This window comes from Antrostomus carolinensis, unplaced genomic scaffold (genome assembly GCF_000700745.2).
Source record: "Antrostomus carolinensis isolate BGI_N321 unplaced genomic scaffold, ASM70074v2 scaffold24944, whole genome shotgun sequence".
Lineage (NCBI taxonomy): Eukaryota > Metazoa > Chordata > Aves > Caprimulgiformes > Caprimulgidae > Antrostomus > Antrostomus carolinensis.
This window is the reverse complement of record NW_010311758.1, coordinates 17640-36763: the sequence shown is the minus strand read 5'-3', so window position 1 is coordinate 36763 and position 19124 is coordinate 17640. Positions and strand designations below refer to the sequence as shown.

Sequence of the window (19124 nt, the reverse complement as noted above, 5' to 3'; positions counted from 1 at the left end):
AATACATTTTGATGAGAGAAAGGGAACACCCTCCACCCCAATGGATACACACGCTGCATTAACATGTATGTAGGGTGATCAGGTCACAGAACATTGCTATGTATGTATGTATGTATGTATGCATGCATATAAGTATTCTTCCTGAAGAGGCAATCTGATAAACTAGTTTGTTCCTAGATTTCAGCTGTTGGTCTGTGTCCACAGCACCTAACTATGATTTGCCAAGCTGTTTTGACACCAGTCACTTCAGTCACTATCTGTGAAAAAAAATATTTCAAGCAGAACCCTCATGAATGACCACAGCAAGCCTCTCAATGAGCTAATGAAATGCTCCATCGCATGGAATGAGCCAAACCACAGAATACAGAAGGGATTAGGCACCAGAAGCCCTAGCAGATGAGAACTACTGAAGACAAAATTGTGCGATTTGAAACATGACTTGCTTTGCTTTTAAATATTTGTGCAAAACTTACGTAATGTTTGTATATAAAAACTATTACAGCTTTAAATGCCACATTTAGCAGTGTTAACTTAGAAAAGACAAAATGATATGCTGTATTCTCCCAAACCCTTAAACCATCACATCATCTTAGTCTTCATTTGCAAGCGTCTCAGTGGATAGCCAGATTTTGGCACCACTTAAAAATTTGCTTAGAGGTGTTCCCAGAATGCTCCGTCTGCACAGGTTCCCTACAGGAGAAAATGGGAATGAGGAGGAGAGAAAGTCGGGGGCCCCAGAGGCGTCACTTGCTCTGAAGTACATCCTGCTTTGATCCAGCTCCGAGTAGTTGCCTTGCAAAGAAGAGTTGCTTTTGTACTGCCGAAGATTCCGGTTTAACATGTCTACTTCATCCGTCAGCAAAGAAACTTTATGGAAAGCAGTGATGAAGCCACCATGATTAATCTGGGCCTCAGGAACCCAGCGGAAGTAGCACAGTTTCCACAGTTTTATTTGTGTTCCAGAGATACGGGGTAGAATTACGCCGTGCAAATCAACAGGCTTTGCAAACCAGTCTCTAAAGTACTGTTCCATACTGTTACTCTGACTCTCTGCTTGCTGTAAAAAGTCCGGTTTCAGTTTTAGTATCAGAGAGTTTCTTCTTGGAAGGAACTCTTGCTCGCTGATGATTCCATTTTTTAATGCTGGAGGGACACCTCGCAATGTGGAGCTGTAGTTTTTCTGCAGAAAATAAATACTGGTAATTTTCCAGTTTTATGCTCATTTGAATAGCAGATTTCCCTGAGCTGCTAGGATGCATCATCCAGAGGAATGATGTGACCTTTAACCAGTTTGAGCTTGTGAGTCACTTCTGCAGGGCTCACAGAACAAACAGTGTGGCCTTTAGAAGAAATACACAAGTTTTTCTAGACTTTCTAAAACAACCAATGATTGAATCAATCAGTGTTCACTGAAAAAACTGACAACCCTGGGGGAAAAAGGTGGCATGTCACCACTTTTCCAGAGGTGAAATAATGCAAATGGTGACAGTGACCTCAGCCATATCAGAAAATGTCCTGGCACAATGCTCAGCAATTTACATCTTCACTTCTACAGAAAATCATTTCTTCAGGCTGGGAAGCTAAGAGAATTAACGCTCCTATTGCTGAACTGAGGGTGTAAAACACTAACTCAATTTTTAAGCATTAACACCTTATGGTTAAGAACAGAAACAGTCCATTCACAGACAGACATCACTATAGTTACCTTCGAGCGTTTGAAAGTTTTCACTGCTCCATTTTGTACACATGGTGCTCTCTTTCCAATATACAAAGGGTTGTGAAAGAGCAGGCGATCCCTGCTTGTAAACTGAAGAGACCAGTCCCAAACACAAGGAAATTTGAGGCCTTTCTCATCACCCAGCTGAATATTTTTGCTTATGGCAAATTCCTGCAAGAAGTTAACATTCAGGTATATTAAAAATCAAAGAAAACAGCCTTATTCACAAATCTTAATTATAAACCAGTGCATAACTATTGGGCAAGGAAGAGCAGGGATATAATTTAGAGGTGGCTGCAGATCAAAGCAACAGAGCAGCAAGACAGTCTGCTGCTGGAGAGAACAGCTGTACTCTGTTTTTCATTTGTGCAAAGCAGAGGCAGGATTAATGCTTACTCAGAAAAAATAACTTCTCATTGATTTTAAATTAATTGTTTGTTTTACTCTTAAACCCCCCAACTTATTTTGAGAAGACACTAATGGTCCCTCAATGCTCTACTGCTTTGTAAGGTAGTTACCTACAACTTTAAAGGGGAAATATTTAACAAAATAAATAAGGTTTACTCTTTTCTACACACAATTCTCATAAGCTCCAGTTTCCAAAAACAAATTTTAAGAGTGTTCAGTTTTCTAAATACCTTCATTGTACATTACTATACACAGTCTTTTCCAGCTTTTTTAACTATTTAAATTATGTCAAGAGACTTCAAAGTTTGCCTGAAGTGTGAAAAATCTATTTATTGCCTGTCATTCTATTTTATCAGTTCCAGACACAACTCTGTTTCCTAGAGGAGTACAGACAATAATGTCCAATAACAATGTTTTTCCAGAAAAAAAATAAAAGATAAACTCAATAGACTTTCTTCTTAAATAGTTAAGTTACTGTCTAGGCAAAGATCACCTGAAGGGACATTTTCATCATATTTATCTGGGGAGCCGAGTATTTTGCCCCGAACAGAGTGTGACATTTTGAAAAATATAAAGGAATACCATTTAGTTGAGATGATGTTATTTCCAGAAGGGCAAATGCTGAAGTCTCTTATTTGAAAAGCAGGTGTAACACTTCATACTCACAGTGCTTTCCTTTACTCGCTGATGAGGACAATTGAAAAGGAAAGTGCCAAACAATGAGATACGTGCACTGTCGTACAAAATGGTCAAGTACATTTCAGAAAACTCAAAGGCTGCTGGGTATTGTTCTAGCAGCTGCCAAACACAGTCAAGAAACATCAAGAACAAAGGAGACTGGAAAAGAAACAGAGAATTATTAGATTTAACGTAAGCTTTTCCCAAGTCATACCAATTTCTCTGCAGTCAGTGCTCCATTAGGGTATTTCACTACACCTCTGGTTCATTCCTCAACAGGGTAAACTCTTTGGAGTACAGTATTTTTTATAATTTTATGCAACTGTAATACCCTGTATTCCTGTTCAGCCACTTTCACAAGCAACTATGTCAACTGGCTTTCTCAGTATTACCTTTTTGCAGCTTTCCCTTCTCTGTAAGAAGCAAGTAAATTCTTTCCTGGGCTCTCTGAATACTCATGTAGCTGCAAAAAAAGCTTTCTGCCACCTTGTATGTCACTCAATTTCCAGATTAGTGTTTGTATGAGCCTTCCTTACTACTTGGCCTTATTCTCACAATGCACATACTTCCTTCTTGTTTGAAATGACTGGAGAGCTTATGATTCAGCCACGTTAACTTCTCACTACACTTTCTAGCTCTTTCCACAGTTGCCCATGAATGGCAAAAGTATAAACTATCATATATAAGGCTTTAGAAATATTTTCGTCTTCCCAGTTTCACTCTTCTGGATATCCTTTCCTATAGTCAAAATTCCTGCTTTCTCATTATCTCCCCCTTAGTATTTCAGTTTCTTTATTCCTTCCTGCATTTTCTCTGCCTAGTGCTCAGTGTCCTCAGTTTATCTGTTGGCTCCACTCTCTGGGGACACTGCTTTTCTATTACTCTTGGGCATTGTCCCTGAAAAAGGCTGCTAAGCTAGGGTCCTCTATTTTTCCAAGTGCAATTGGAAGTGTCTCCTTTGCAATGAGGAGCCCAGATAAGATTAGCTGGAAATACTGAAAATCAAGGCCTGTGCTGCCCTCTATTCATCTGTTTGGCAGTTGTGTATCAGTTCATAAAGCTGCAGCGCGTCTCTATCAGGTCAATACTTTGAAAAGTACTGCATATTGATATGACTTTGCATTCAAGAAAACAGGGATGAAAACGGATACCCTTGGTGAAACAAAACAAACACCCCCTCCGAATCCCCTTTTATTTTGATTTAAAATGTGGGCTGTGTTAGCATTTGCTAATAGTGGGACATTTTCATGCCTGACACTGAAGCAACATAAAAACCCAGCAACATTTGATTGCACCTAGTATTTCACTGATTCTCACATGGCTACAGAGGATAAAGAAAATGTATCTCTATCCTGGACAAAGACTCATTTTCTCTGACATTAGTTTCATGAGATTGGAAAGTATTAAAACATGTTTTTACTTTTAGATTTCTGTGTGATTAAACATTCAGGCTGATACTAACCAGATACTGTTATCACATACAAATACAATTCATTTTTACCTCTTTGTCAGATCTCTTTAAGTGGTTACACCTGTCTAAAAACTGATATCCTGCCATGACCCATTCCTTCTGTATTAAGCTTTGAAATCCAACAATGGTTCGAAAATAGGGATCCAGCATGACTTGAATGAGGGAAGCAGCAAGACAGCTCAGGTCCCGACCCTCTTCCTCTGTGAATAACATACAGAATGTATGAAACATGTAAGGTACATATGCACACAGACAGAATTAGATCTCAAAGAGCAAAAAGTCGCAACTAGGCCTAGGGTTTTAATTTCTTTTAAAACATGCTTGGATTTATTTTAAAATATGTTTTTTGCTGCTGTAGTTGTTCTCGTAGTTTCAAAAAACTAGAAGAAAAACCACCATCTTTTTTTTTTTAACTGAGACTCATACTATAGAGATGGTTCCTGCAGTATCCAGCACAACAACGCATTCATCAAGAACAAAATACTCCCCAAACACCTGGTATTTAAACCAAGATGTGCTGAGAAGGGGGGTGTTCATGTTGCTTGAAATTTTCAACATATTTTCCACCCTGAAGCAGTTTTGGAAGGCCATTATACAGGCAGAGTGGGATAAAGCAGCTGAATGGGTCTGGTAAAAATTACAGAAATTGCAAAATTTCTGATCTCGATACAAGCAAGTTCTTAAGTTGTTTGGGTTTTTTTTTCTGGAATATGTGTCTGCACTTACACAACTGCAGCCACTGTTAGTGAAATACTTTTGTATCTACGACCTCTGAGTATATTGATACTGCTTATGCAAGGAGTATTAGCCCAATTAACACACTACAAAAGTGCACCCTGAAGTTCTGATTCTGTCATAACATTATCAGAATAAAAACCAAGAAGACTCAAAGTGAAATATTCCTTTAACACTACGGACTATACTACAGTTCAGATCGACAACAAAATTATTTTCCTTTCTAGTTCCTCAAATGCCTAAAATATTTAGAAACAATGGGGTTTACATATAAAGATTACAGCTGATTTTATCTAAATGTGTTTATCTACATTACCATCCTAACGCTAAGAATTGCAGCATGCTACGTGGTTGTATTACCTTGTAGAACTACAGAAACATGCTTACACTCCATCATATATACAAGCTCAGCAGAATGCTTAAGAAACGATCTAGACAGGAAAAGAAAGTGATACAACAGTTAATATAACAGGTTCACATTCTAGAAGAAAAAAATATTTGGGGCATCTGTATTTACCTAACTCAGATAATAAAACTGAGAATCCTTCAACTGATTCACTGCTTATTTACATTGGTGAACATTTTTCACATCTCATTAACCATCATTTTATTAATTGTACAAACCTAATATACTCTAACCAGTGAGTATTTTCCAGTGAGGACAGCCACTTCTCTTCAGTTTCTTCAAAAGGCTCTGCAACAAGGAAAGTAATTACACTGCAGAACAACTTCAAATAACAATTCCTGTTAGTCAGATCTATTAGAATTTGTTGTATGTCAAGAAAATAACCACCAAGAAAGAGGGACAGTCCAGCATACCATTAACACATAGCTGTTTGAGTTTGATATGTGCAGCCTGGATTTCCTGGATGTTGGGGAGACACTTGTCCAGGTCAGATTTGTAAACATCACTTCTCAGGGGATGGCTTCGAGTTATTGCATTACAAATCCTATGTAAGAAATTAAAGAATCAGACATTTTATTATTGGAGAGGAGAGAAACAGTCTTTCAAGAAACATGCCACAGTCTTTAACTGCAAACAACTAAAACCACGTAAAACATGCACCTGATTGGTTTTTTTTTTAAAGGCCTTTTAGTTTATGTTCAGGAGATGTAGTGCTCCTGCCACAAAACTATTGACTCAAATATTTTCAGTATCTGCTAGTTACAAAACAAAAACATGGAAATGCTGGATCATTAAAACATCATGTTTGTGAAAATCTGAGGTTGACTTACAGTTAAATAGCTCTATTGAGGTTTTCATTTTCCACAATTTTTAGTAAGACTTAGCTATGCTAAATAAACAGAACATACGTAAAGTTTATAAAGCCAGGAAATCTGACAAGTTTTCAAATAAAACTGAGAGCTCCAGCCTAACACACTCAATGCAGGTGTTTGTACTACTACAAAAAGTCGCCCTACAAATTACATCAAAGAACAAAAAATACCAAGCTAGTAAACTACTTATGCAAGGCTCTAAATGCCCTCATCTTTCACCAAGGACAGTGAATATTTCACAGAAATACCATGGGCATGGCACTACATCTACCTAACTGTACTTCCCAAAGCCACAAATGAATATTTTTTACTGTGTCTTGCTGAAGCAGTTAAGAAAATCTCCACCAATATAAGCTGTATTACAGTAACATCAATAGAAAAGATTAAGTCTAATCCTTTTATCAATAAATTCTGTCATCTGAATGACTATCCACCTAAAAAATAAACATCTCTTAAAATTTGAAAAATTATTTGGTATTCAAAACCGAAGTGGGCCTTGAACACAAACTGTACCAAACTGTATTCAGAGAACAGTTTCTCAAAAGCGACTGCACTAGAACATTATGAAGCAAGTTTCCTCTCAATTACCAACTGCTGCTGTCCGTTACACATAGTCGCCTCTTGTGTTATCCTACACATCTGATTAAAGAATAACGTAACTAATCATTTACCTTTGATCAATTCTTCTTTGTTGCAATACATCTTTAATATTGGCCATTCTTACAAGGGCACTCCCATTAGGGTGATTCCAGGACCATACCTAATACGGGAAAAAAACCACAAAAGAAACAACAAAATCATGCAGGTTAGTGTTATTCCATAAGTATTTTTTCTTAATGCTACACACAAAACCATCTTAATTGGCACAGGTATCTTTAAGATTAAAATGTAAAATGACGAAGAACAGTAACAGAGTAAAGACTACACTTACTGGCATTCGTCTCCCAATAAAAGAGTAGGAGTATAGCTTAAGGTCTTGATCTGCTAAGGAAGATGGGACCACAAAATATTCTGGAAGGCTTGAGGAAAAAAAAGTATACAAAAGGTTACTTTTCCCTATGTATTTTACCAGCTTTTCTCTTGTTGCAATGCTGTCTTACCAACTCTGTTAATAAACTATAACGCACCAGCCCTTAATACCGCAGTGCTAACTGGTTGTCCTGCACATCTACATGATCCTACATATCATCGGTATGTATTTGTTTAGAAATGTGCATGTTTCAGAGGGAAGTACAAGAGCAAGACAGCAACAGATGCCAAAATATGACATTTCCTTTAATGACACTTGCAGGATCTTTCAGCAGGATCTGAGGGCCTCTCCAGAGAGCGGCACATTTAAGAGGTGAAGCGCAGTTAGGTAAGATTGAGGCTTTAGTAGAGGAGACAGGAAAAGACTGTAATTGTCTTGTTTTCTTCTACTTGCATTATAAGAGAAACTTACCAAGTAGATATCATATAACCTTCATTGACTGAACAAACTCTCCACTCTGATGCACCTGTCCTTTTGATTTCTCTATCCCAATCAGAGTAAGTTTCAAACAAAGGTGTCTGCTGGCCACTGGCACTGCCGATGCCACCACCACCACCTCCTGGGTCTACTCCATTCACCTTCTTAGCTAGGAAAAGAAAATTCATCAATGCACATTTTAAAAAAAAGAGGAAAAAAAATCAAACTCTTCACCTTCCTAATTACAAGTCAAGTCACTAGCATCAGGACTGACATTACCTATTTTTTTATTACAACAGATCAGTGATTTAATGACAGCTTAACAATTTATGAAGATGCAAATGTATGTTGTGCTGCTTGATAGAAAGTAAGATATACTAAGACTCAGGAACAAATGTTATCTTCAGTCACAGGGTTTCTCTCTTCAAAGTTAGCAACATTTTAAAAACATTAACCCTTTATAGGTTACCCTTTAATTAGGTACCTTATGAAGAAAGCAAAATAAAAATTATATAATTTCAACATCTTTAAATGACTGCTGTATTAACAGCAAATAAAATAAATTGAAGGCCAGGTTGAAATACCTATATATTTTTATAGATACATATTTATATCCAAACAAAAAGGTGGCCTACCATTTTGTGGGTAGGGACCAAGAAGATTTTATAGTCTATTACTAATACAGAGGGATCTCCTGTGCTGGTCATTCTTTAGGTGCCAAAGAGGCAGTCAGCTGTGTCAAATGAGACTATATTTTGTTTCTTGACACTTGGAACTAAATTTTTAGATGAAAGTGAAATAAACTGACTCAACCCTGTCACCTCCCCCTTGAAAGCTCCTAGCTTTAGCAAGAGTCTGTAACGATGTAAGTGCTTGCCCAAACAGAAGCCAAATACAGTGTTTCAGCTCTACTGTCATCTCAGTGGTTGTGTAATTTCTCCCTGCTGCATCTATCAGCTTCATTCTTGCACTAGAACTTGGACTACTTACATTTTTCGGAAGAAAACTGGACTAAAATCAGAATGAAGTAGTTGTACATAAAGAAATGTGATAATTACCAAAAAATGTTATAATTTTACTGTTCAGTGGCAGGATATGTAATTATCAAATATAGTCTGGGCAAAAATGATGTACACAGAAACCAGAGCAGTGCACGCTCTTTATGTTTCTCAAGAAGCACAAAGACAGTATTTCAGCTCCTGCTTTACTGGGACTAGCAGGAAGAGTCACAAAACACAGTGCTGGAATTGTAAGAGCAAAGTCAGAGATCTATGCTACAAATGCTAGGGTTCACACCACCAACAAAAAACCCAACCCAAATCAAAGGTATTTCAAACTCTTTTCTCCAGCAACTACAGCACAGCAGAACAACTATCTTTTGCCACTCTGGTCTGGGGCTCCAGAGGAATAACATTTTTTTACCCACCTTGTGTAATTCTTCCACTAGGTATTTTTCCATACAGCAAATGGTATTTTAAAGACAGAGCAAAGGCAACTTTGCGACAGATTAATATTTTTTTCACACTTCACTTTAACATGTTATTGTAATTTTATCTGCAAATTGGCTTCCTCCCTAGTACTTTACAACACTAAAGTACATGGACCTTAACAACTGCCCAAATTTTATCAGGTAAGCAATTGTATGTGTAATTATGTGTGCAACATAATCACATGCACACTTATTCTTGTGCATGCACAGGCAGTCATGTAGGCATCTGCCTGAAAAACATGCATATCTGAGCAAATTTGAAGGCCTGAGCTCACAATTCCACAACATTAAAATTTTGTAACAGGCAGATCAGTGGTTTCTAGTGCCAGCTGCTGAGTAAATACTTCAGTACCACAGAACTACATCAATGGCACTCTCTCTATTTGGAGGCTTGTTACCCTAGAACTGATGGTTTTCAGCTGTGTATTGGCTGGGGAACACTAAGCAGTGACCGCACAGCATTACACTAGAAATCAAGTTCCAAAGGCATCTTTTTTAGGCTTACCTAACTGAAAAGGTTCAGTTGGAGATTGGCCTTGAGCAGAGAGGGTGTGCTCCAACTCAGCAGGGGTGGTGGAGGTTTTGAGTGGTAAGAACTGCCTAGTAAGCCTCTAGGAAAGTAGGTATGGAGTCCCAAGTTGCACAAATCCTCCTGCAATACCACCAGAAGAGAAACTTATTCCCAAAAGAAGGGCAGGTGAACAAGCCTGCCTGATGGGAGATTAGCTAGGTACCTAGAGTACCAATATAGACATACAACAGGAGGATCGAAGCGTGAATTGAGAAATATGAGTATTCATGCTAACACAAATACTGATGTAGGGAGCTTTGCTTTGTTTCAGACAGGAAAGACATTTCTTTTGATTTTGGTCATTAATGTCTACCACAACGAATAACCAAAAGTAAGAGGTTGGGTGCAGGACAAGCCAATTGTACTACCCCTGGAGAAAGCCTCAAATGCTTTTTGCCATTGCTTCTAGACAGAGGTCTTACTAAAATCACATATCATTAAATAGGAAAAAAAAGCAACCAAAATATTTTCATGCTTACCTGGATTATGATATATTTCCCCAACATACTCAAATGCAAAGAGAAGCTGAAGATCCGTTGGCTGAGAATAATGAGCTATTGCAAGGCACACCTAGGAAAGAAATGTTTATTATTCTTATTTATAGGCATAAAAATTATTGCCCTTAATTATGACAACATGAAATATGCAGAGAAAAGGTTAAAAATCAGTCCTCCAATGTTTTATTTCCGTATTTGATTTGAGAGTAGTGAATTATAATATAGAGCCAAACATACTCATATTTGCCAAAAGACCATTACTTCAACCATAGTAGGTGAGTTCATGACCATCTAAAAAGAGTTATTAACCGATAAGGGTGGACTTAGTTTTTGCCAGAAAGGTCAGACTGCAACAGGCATCCCTAAACACGATTCTCTGTATCAACAGAGAGAAGCAAGGACTTGGAGTTACTGAGCTGTGCCTGTCCACCTGCATTCAGCAGTAAGAAGAAGAACAAGGAAAAAAAGAGCTCAACACACAGGTGGTGAGCACAGCACACCATCTGTCTTTTGATATTTTTTTTTTCCCAAATGAAGAGTACTTGTCAAGGTAGCATAAGAACATAAGAATGGACATACTGAGTCAGTACAAAAGGTCCAACCTAGCACCTAGTTCCCGACAGTGGCCACCAATCGATGCTTAGAGAAGAGGGTAAAAGCAGAGGAAGCATGTAATGAAATTTTACCAGAATATATTTCAACAGTTCACACACTTCCCGAACTAAAATCTGGTATCAGTATTGAACAGCATTTGACAGATATTTCCTCTACAAAGTTGTCAGCTAGGCCAAGAGGTTTTTGAAGTGTGACTTCCCTTTACAAAAGTCCTGTTGGTTCTTGCCTAAAGTATCATATTTAACCAAAAGTTTGTAGCTAATTCAATTTTTATTATCTTTTCCATTAATTCACCCCATATAGGCATCAGGCTGACCAGTCTGTGCTACCCAAAACTCAACCTTCAAAAATTTCTGCTCTTGGAAGGGAAAATCAGAGGCTGCCCCTTGAAGACTTGCAGGACCTGTGACAATCCTGTGTCTCATTAAGTTATATTCCAAAATTATGAAGGGCATTGATGAATATAAATAAAAAACTAATTGTTTGATAATAAAGAACAGCTTTTGCCCCAAGTTACTTAGAAACAAGTAATTCACGGTGGGAGATGTTTTCTTCATGTTAGTCACTTATAGTTCGTCAGCTGAATGGCAGGCCAAAAATTCTCCACCAATCGCCAATTTAAATAAAAAGTGAGTGTTTAGGGTAGGTCCTTTTGCCCAGTGCAGTGGACTGACAGTTAATTAAATATGCCAGTAATCACCGCCTTCCCAGTCGCCAGATGATCTTCAGAACTGAAACATCAGCTAAACTTTCTGAGGGTAGCAAGATGTCAGCTTCATTAATTTTTGGCCTAGTACTCAGAGCTTCTGTCCCAGACGACTGGATTTCATTCACAAAAGAAATCCATCTACAACTTCTAGATGCCCGCAGGTTTATAGCAAGTTCCAACACTGCCTCCGACAACCTGATGCATTAATCAGGTTTAACCAGGCTGAGTCACAAGCCAGAGACTTAAGAGACACGCATCCACAGAACAGCAGAGATTAAGCTAGGGCACAGGAAGAGTCTTGTCTAAAAGTCTTCACATTCTTTGCAAGAGTCTTGGGACCAGCATCACATACGCAATTGGTTTTCTACCTGTATAAATTGTTCATTTTGGTAGAACCCTAAGATTATTATAATTAAAGAGTGCAGCACATGGTTTAGGTTTAGATACTAGATTTAAAACAAAGTCAAGCATTGCTAGCCTTTGTCTCTTTAAATGTAGGTATTCACTAATAAATACAAAAGATTTAACAAAAAAACCTAGTATCTAGAAGAATCAAATTCAGGAAGGAAAAAAAAACCTGTCAAGTATAGATTGGCACTGTTATTCCCCAAATTTCAGGACTTTATTTCAAGTCTGTAGCTGTGCCTTCTTCCCTCAGTATTTGCTTCTCTGCTAAAATGTACCTGCCTTATCTCTAAAGAAAATATTTAGTGAAAAGGAGGTTATAAAACACAAAACTCTATCCTACATGTTCAGATACAGAAATTCCATATGACAAAGTTTTAAATTACAGACAAAGAGTTCACTTTATTACCACCTAAAATTTTTCCTTTGCATTTTCTTCTTTCCCTTTAACTCTCCTTGACTTTTTATATTTGGCAACATGTTGACACAATTTATTCACTGTTGAGCAGTTTTGGATATTGTTTTTGAAAAACATTCTGTGCACCCAAGAAATTGTTTTCTGTTAGTGAAGGACAGGTTTCTTATTGTCACAGACATAAAAGAAAAAGGTGCATGATACAACTTAAGAAATACTACTGCTGGCAGCATCGTGCCACAGGAAAAAACTCGAGAGCTCACTTATTTTAAGTTCTGCATGGAGAAAGTTATTGTACTTTTACTAGCTTGTATGCAACATAAATGGCATTATGGAACCTTCACCGTATTTTTGTTTACTTTGGCTTTGATTGGGACATTCCTCACTATTTATAAAACCAGTAATGACTGTACACTAAGGAGTTGAAAATGGTTTTTCATAAACACTCCTCAACAAAAAAATTTCCTATCAAGTCTTAGAAGAACCGTTGCTTTAACTTTTCTCCCCACACTTTGAGTTCTACAATGAAACTGGAAAAAAAAAAAAAGGAGGACATGACATTCAGAGGGGGCACCCCCAAAAAACCCAAAACAGTAAAAGCATCACTGGGAAAAAGACTAGCATGACTTTTCAGAAGAACATTTATAAGCTCATTTCCAGAATTTGGTAAAACTTTTAATAACTACCATGAAGTAACTGGAAGCCATGCACATTCTATTAAATCTTGTGATTTCACTGTACAAATCAAAGCTGAAGAAGCCAGTTATTCCATAACACTTGGCCTCTTCTAACAAACTACTTTTCCCTATCATTCACAGTGAAACAAAATGGGAATCTGTATACATACACAGTTTGAATTCCATTTTTCTATATAACTTTTCACTACAGACACTCTATTAACAGAGCTACTCCTTATCTTCATTTATGGGAGTGATGAGGATGAATCAAGGATGAAAGCCTTTTACACTAGGCTGATCTACTCTCATGGCCTGAGGATGAACTGCAAGACTTTAAAAAATTCCATTGTGCTAACAAGTAACACAACAGAAATACAGCAAAACCTATTTTAAAAAGCAGCAGCTGAAATCGTTGTAATTTACTTGCCACATTTGAGAAACAGTGTGTCTGTGCTGTGTTAAAAGGGGTAAAATTGTGGGGGCAATATGGAAAGCATTCAGATCTGGTTCCCAAAAAACAGGAGACCATAGCTTGCTTTTGAACCCAGCAGCTAAAAAATGCTCCCAGGTGTTCCACAGTATAGACATAACTCACAATATCAGATATTGCATGGGTGAAACAACACAGGTTCAGGACCTCCCTTTCTGTTATTAAAAAAAAAAAACCTAACACATTTATCCTGCTACTGTCTTCATTTTTACATTTCACACAAATTCCACTCATATATGCACTAAACAAGTACTAAAGACATACTCATTTTCAGTTTATTCCTCACTAAATCCATATAGTAATTTTATTGTCTGAAAGTTTCAAAAGACAAGCACATTCTACAGATCTCAGCAGATTATCACCATAAGTAGAAAGCTCTTAAACTGGAAGACAAACATGTCTTACAGGAAATGTTCTCATATCAAACTGAAAAATGTTTGGTATTCCTGCCAACTTACAATTGTGTAAAGCTCAAGTATTAAGGCTCAGTCAAATAACAAGAGAATAGACTGCTTGTTGGAAAGTTCATTTATTAAAAGCAGTAAACACAATGGCTGTAATTATTTCATAGTACAAAGGCCATTTCCCTATGTTAGCGTCCCCTGTTCAACCCCGGTCTGAGAAAAAACAAATGATACTTTCAGGGCAAGCCCTCCTCTTCTTCAACAGGAATTCTGCTAAGGACAAGAGCTTCAAAGTATTGCTAATGCTCTTGAAAAAGATAGTTCTGAACAGTCATATTGAAGATGTGCTAAGTTAGCACAGCCCTGCACTTCACCTCCTTCCCTAAGCCAGGCTAGCTGTCTTACAAACTCAGTGGAAGGACACTATTTTCCCTTGCTCCTGGAATTCCTATTCCAAGTAGACAACTGTAGTAGAAAGTTACAAAACCCGGATCAGATCAACTCCCACAGACAGAATCTGTCAATCTTCCTAGACAGGAAGTCTTGGGAAAATAAGCTTTCAGGTAACAAGGCTTTCAGCCCTCACCATCGTGTGCTTTCTCCTAGCTGCTAAGCTATGAATTGTCCAAATGAGAACCGCTTTTTTTAAATCCTTCTATAGGAAATCCAGTACTAGCTATACATAATAATGTAGTTTGAGTACAAGTAATCTACACAAGAGGAAACAGTGCAAGGATTTCAGAAGCTGAAGCAACTTTTTACATATTAGAATCCTTGTTTGTACAAGAATGTGTTTGAATTCTAACTGCAGGTTTCCTAAGCCTTAATGGAAATACTAAAATACATTACTATTTTTAAAAATACCTTTAGATAAGTTTACTTCTGAAAAAAGTTTTTTTCACCCCCCCCAATCCCACTCCACAGACTATAAAGAGAATAATATCTTCTCATGCATTCCCAGTGTCTTGAGATATTACCGATTAGGAGAAGGTAATACAGACGTTTGTGGAGGGTGGAAGAAAAGAAAAGCAATTAGAAAGTGTCAGGATCATTTGTCCAAAACTCTCAAGAGTTTCATATTATTCTTCATAACAATTAGGAAAAAAAATGTTCCACTCCATCCCAAGTGTTATGGCATGTGAGAAGGCTAGTTTTTATTGCACAGGAAACAAGATTTGAGTTAAATAATTTTCCTTCTGTTTTGATTAAGCATGTGTTTCTGAAACTGCTCTCGTACTCATTTGAAAAAGCTTCCTGAAGGAAAAGAACTGAGGGAGTTCCAGAAGAGAAAGGGACTGAGAAAATGGAGATATATTTAGGAAACACAAGATTATAGGGTGTGTGCCATTATGGTGCACTGCCAAGATGCATATGCATGGTGAGGCAACACACTATCCATCATCTAAAGTCACAAGATCTAAAGCCTCAGCTTTTCATACAATTTAATGTCTTAGCCTGATGTCAAATATTGTAGTGGCTGGAAATTAGCAGAAGTTTTCTGTTTCACTGTTTGTTCTGATTTTTGGAACAAAATAATGTATTTTCCTTTAAGGAATGTGAAGCACTTCTTTCACACTGCCCAACATCAGACTTCCCCAACTTGCTTACCCTTGCTTCCCCATCCTCCACTTCCTCCCACACCCATGTGGCTTTCCTTCCTTTGGAGACTCTAGTTTTATTTCAGGGACAAAACAGAATTAAATTGTAAACAGCGATAAGTGTGAGTTTCCATTACCTCTATTATTCCTTAACTCTTGTCCCTCAAATATTCATTAATAAAAATGAGGAAGAAAATATTTACTTGACTGATTAATGTTGATGGAGTATTTTATTAGTATGTACTGGCTGCAACTAATATTGCAGTTATTTTTCTAGTAGAACTGATTTTTAAGCTTCTTCATAATAATTTACCCCAAAATAAACTAATTCACCTCAAAATTCAGTTTGTTCTTCCAACTTGTTTCTGCTGAAAGGTAGGAGAAAAACACTTTGAAAGTTCTACCAATATTACCTTTGCCTATATGTAATCAAGTCAATGAGACTGTCCAGATCTGAAGCCTGACTGCTTTCAAACTTGGATCCTTCTTCTCACACTTACTACCAAAAAGAGACTCTGAATACTTGCTATTCTCGTAAGGCATCTGAATTTGTAAGCATTATTCTCCCTTAAGCCCTGTTCAGCAAATACAGACACTTCCTTAGGAACAGTTTACATTCTCTTTGCCAACACCAATGCACATAACTGAATGCTGTTTGAGTATTTCCATTACATTCAAGGAACTATGCATGAAACAAATTACTTAACTGTATAAAGTTTTATCTGTTCTCCTTGTACCTATTCCATATATTTAAAGCTAATTTTTAAATTGTAATTATCACATGTATTGTTTTTACTTCTTTAACTATTGCTCTAAACAGAACATTTGCTAGCATCTGGCAACAAGTTTCATTTATACTCCTATGGTTTGAAGTGCATATTTGAGTAGGCAGGTATTTGATTTTGACCTACCAGTGCTTTAACCATAGGATGGTACTCCTGCGTATTACCAGGATGACATTTAGTTAAGAAATCTCCCTGTTCTGATTTGTATAGCTGACCATATTTATATAAAGTTTGCTAAAGGAAGCTGTTTATGATTTATAAAGCACTAACATGCAGGTCTCTTGCTTTACAGAACACAGATTGTAACGCCAACTGTAACATTTTTTTTTTTAAGTGAAAAAACCTTACTAAAAAGACCTTCAGTCACAAATACTTCAAACATTATTTTAATTACAGCCTGTACAATTCACTGATTTAACAGAAATTCCGAGTTCTGCAGTTTCTCATCACTAAGCACCCTAGAAAACCTTCATAAAACACATAAGCACAATTTATCCAGTTCATTTTTTACTCAGGAGATCTTCAAATATCTAGCTCCAAAATAAGAATAAGCAAATTTGCAAGGGAAAAAATATATCTGACAATTATTCTGATTTTTCTCTGGGGAGATTAGGGTCCCAGGTCAAAAGGAGAGAGGAGAAGCTGGAGAGGGTCCAGTGGTGGGCTACCAAGATGGCTATGGTCCTGAAGTACATCAGCTGAAGGAACTGGGCTCATTTAGTTGTGTAGTAATGAGACTACAGGAAATCACTACCAGGAACATAGTTAGTCTCAGTCTTGCCAGATGACATAATGGGCAGCAGCCAGAAACTCATCTCAGGACATTCAAGCTGGACATCATGAAAAACATACAGCACTGGAACAGGTTACCTACAGAGGGAGAAGGCTCTCCATCCTTGGTGGCTTTCAAGATACAACTGGACAAATCCACAGCTAACCTGATCTAATCCTTGCAGTTCTGAAGAGAAAGGTGGACTAGGTGATCTCCTCAGGCCCCTCCCATCCAGCACCTCTGACTCCATGGTCTGTTTTCTACTATAACATTCTCTAGGTCAGAAGACAATGCTAGCACACTCGGACGAAGAGAAGAACAGGAATTCCCTCTCATACTCAGTTATACTTTAAGTCTTGGTCCTCCCTACAGAAGTTATGCACACACAATTATTTCCAAGTAGACAGCTACCAAAGTTTACATGCACAAATAAGTGGATGTAAATGTATACTTAAAAAGGCCCTTCAGAACTATAAGGAGGCCTGACTACCTTCCTTTGTTTTTAAACATCAGGAAAATCTTGCTAAGATGTACTACTTGAAGGGCAGGAACAGAAACCAGATAAAAGTGTTGTGCTAGTTTGCTGTTTAAATGCCAGAATGTACAAAATAACTCCACTCAATATGCTATGCAAGACCATTCTAGTTGTGTCCATCAGCATCCCAAAATAATTTAAGCAAAATCTTGACAGAAGAAACCTGATCTAAGGACCTCATGGTTTTAGACATTTATATTTTAATGCTAAGAGAATAATGTTATTAGGGAAACATTAGATTAGGCTAAAAGAACCTTATCTCCCTTCAGTAAAAGTGTGCTTCTGTGATACACCCACACAAAGTTGCAGGAACCTACTTAATGCATCAAAACTGCAATAGTAGTCACACAGCTGATACTACTATTTGTACAAGTTTTCCTCCACTCCTCTAGTGAAGGCAGTCTGATATTTGAACATGGCAACTGTTACACTCTTGGTCACCACCAGTACTATCTTTACTACAGATTGAGATGCTTCTGATCTCTAGAGCTAGCTGTTCTTCCTATCAAAAGAAATCACATTAGGCCATGTAATTATAATGTATAAAGCAAGCGTGTTTATAAAAAGGTGGCACCTTTTGCTCTTGCATAAATGCAGCACAAAAGGTGTTAATGAAATGCTGAGTTTACGCTCTCCTCCTCCCTCCTCCAAGATAATCACTCTTTTAGCTGTGACAGCCAATTAGAAACAGTTGCTATAAAGATCTTGCAGCAGCCAGGCTGCTCCAGGGAGATTTCAGAGAAGCCAAGAAAGGGGAATTGACTGCTGAAAGACTGCCAAGCATAAAAGGTTACAAATAGCAAAGGCAGCAAGCAGGGAGGAACCTAGAAACGTAGCAAGGAAAGAACAGGCTGCTTCATTACTGGGCTTCTGCCCATGGATCTCTATGAGAGGGTAAAAGGTGAAGAAGTGATGAACCTGTTCATCAGTTACACAGTTGCTACGGGCAGACTTACGCCTGGGCAGATGGTTCTTAGGACTTACAGGGTTAAGCACAAACTTTATCCTACTGAGAAGGGGAATGCTTAAGCCCCGTGAGCAAATTGGGTCATTCCTTACGAAACGATTGCCGTGCCACGGCAGGCCATGAAGTGGTGCCATGGAGGTCAGAGGAGCTGTAACTCAAATAACCTACTGCATCCATCCAGAACATGTGAGCTAACGTTGTTATGAAGACTAACCAACTCTGATTAGCAGAAACATATTCGGACCTTACCAGGTTAAATAACATTGTATGATTTCATTGAGACTTATGACAAGTGTTAAAGCTGTGGTAGGAATTAAATTTCTAGGAATGTACAGAGAGAAGCAATTCCTCTTGTCAAGAGGCATCCGAGTGCTCTCTATGAAAATGTTGAGAAAGAGCAGGTAGTTTATGTAGATTAGACAAACTGGTCATTTCAAGAGTTCGTTGGAGAACTTGCTGTG

At 37.7% G+C, this 19124-nt stretch overlaps 1 protein-coding gene across 1 annotated transcript in view; it reads right to left on the bottom strand.

Annotated features, from left to right (window-relative positions):
• Positions 1 to 367: 367 nt before the first annotated feature.
• MTMR10 (myotubularin related protein 10) overlaps positions 368 to 19124 on the bottom strand; it is a gene marked incomplete at its 5' end in the record, with an annotated part of 35127 nt that continues 16370 nt past the window's right edge. Inside the window, 11 exons of the mRNA XM_029084707.1 lie at positions 368 to 1180; positions 1706 to 1888; positions 2792 to 2962; positions 4305 to 4474; positions 5370 to 5440; positions 5634 to 5703; positions 5829 to 5959; positions 6959 to 7047; positions 7219 to 7306; positions 7729 to 7903; positions 10274 to 10364. Of these exons, the coding sequence (XP_028940540.1) occupies positions 590 to 1180; positions 1706 to 1888; positions 2792 to 2962; positions 4305 to 4474; positions 5370 to 5440; positions 5634 to 5703; positions 5829 to 5959; positions 6959 to 7047; positions 7219 to 7306; positions 7729 to 7903; positions 10274 to 10364 (1830 nt within the window). The remainder of the gene's footprint in view (positions 1181 to 1705; positions 1889 to 2791; positions 2963 to 4304; positions 4475 to 5369; positions 5441 to 5633; positions 5704 to 5828; positions 5960 to 6958; positions 7048 to 7218; positions 7307 to 7728; positions 7904 to 10273; positions 10365 to 19124) is intronic.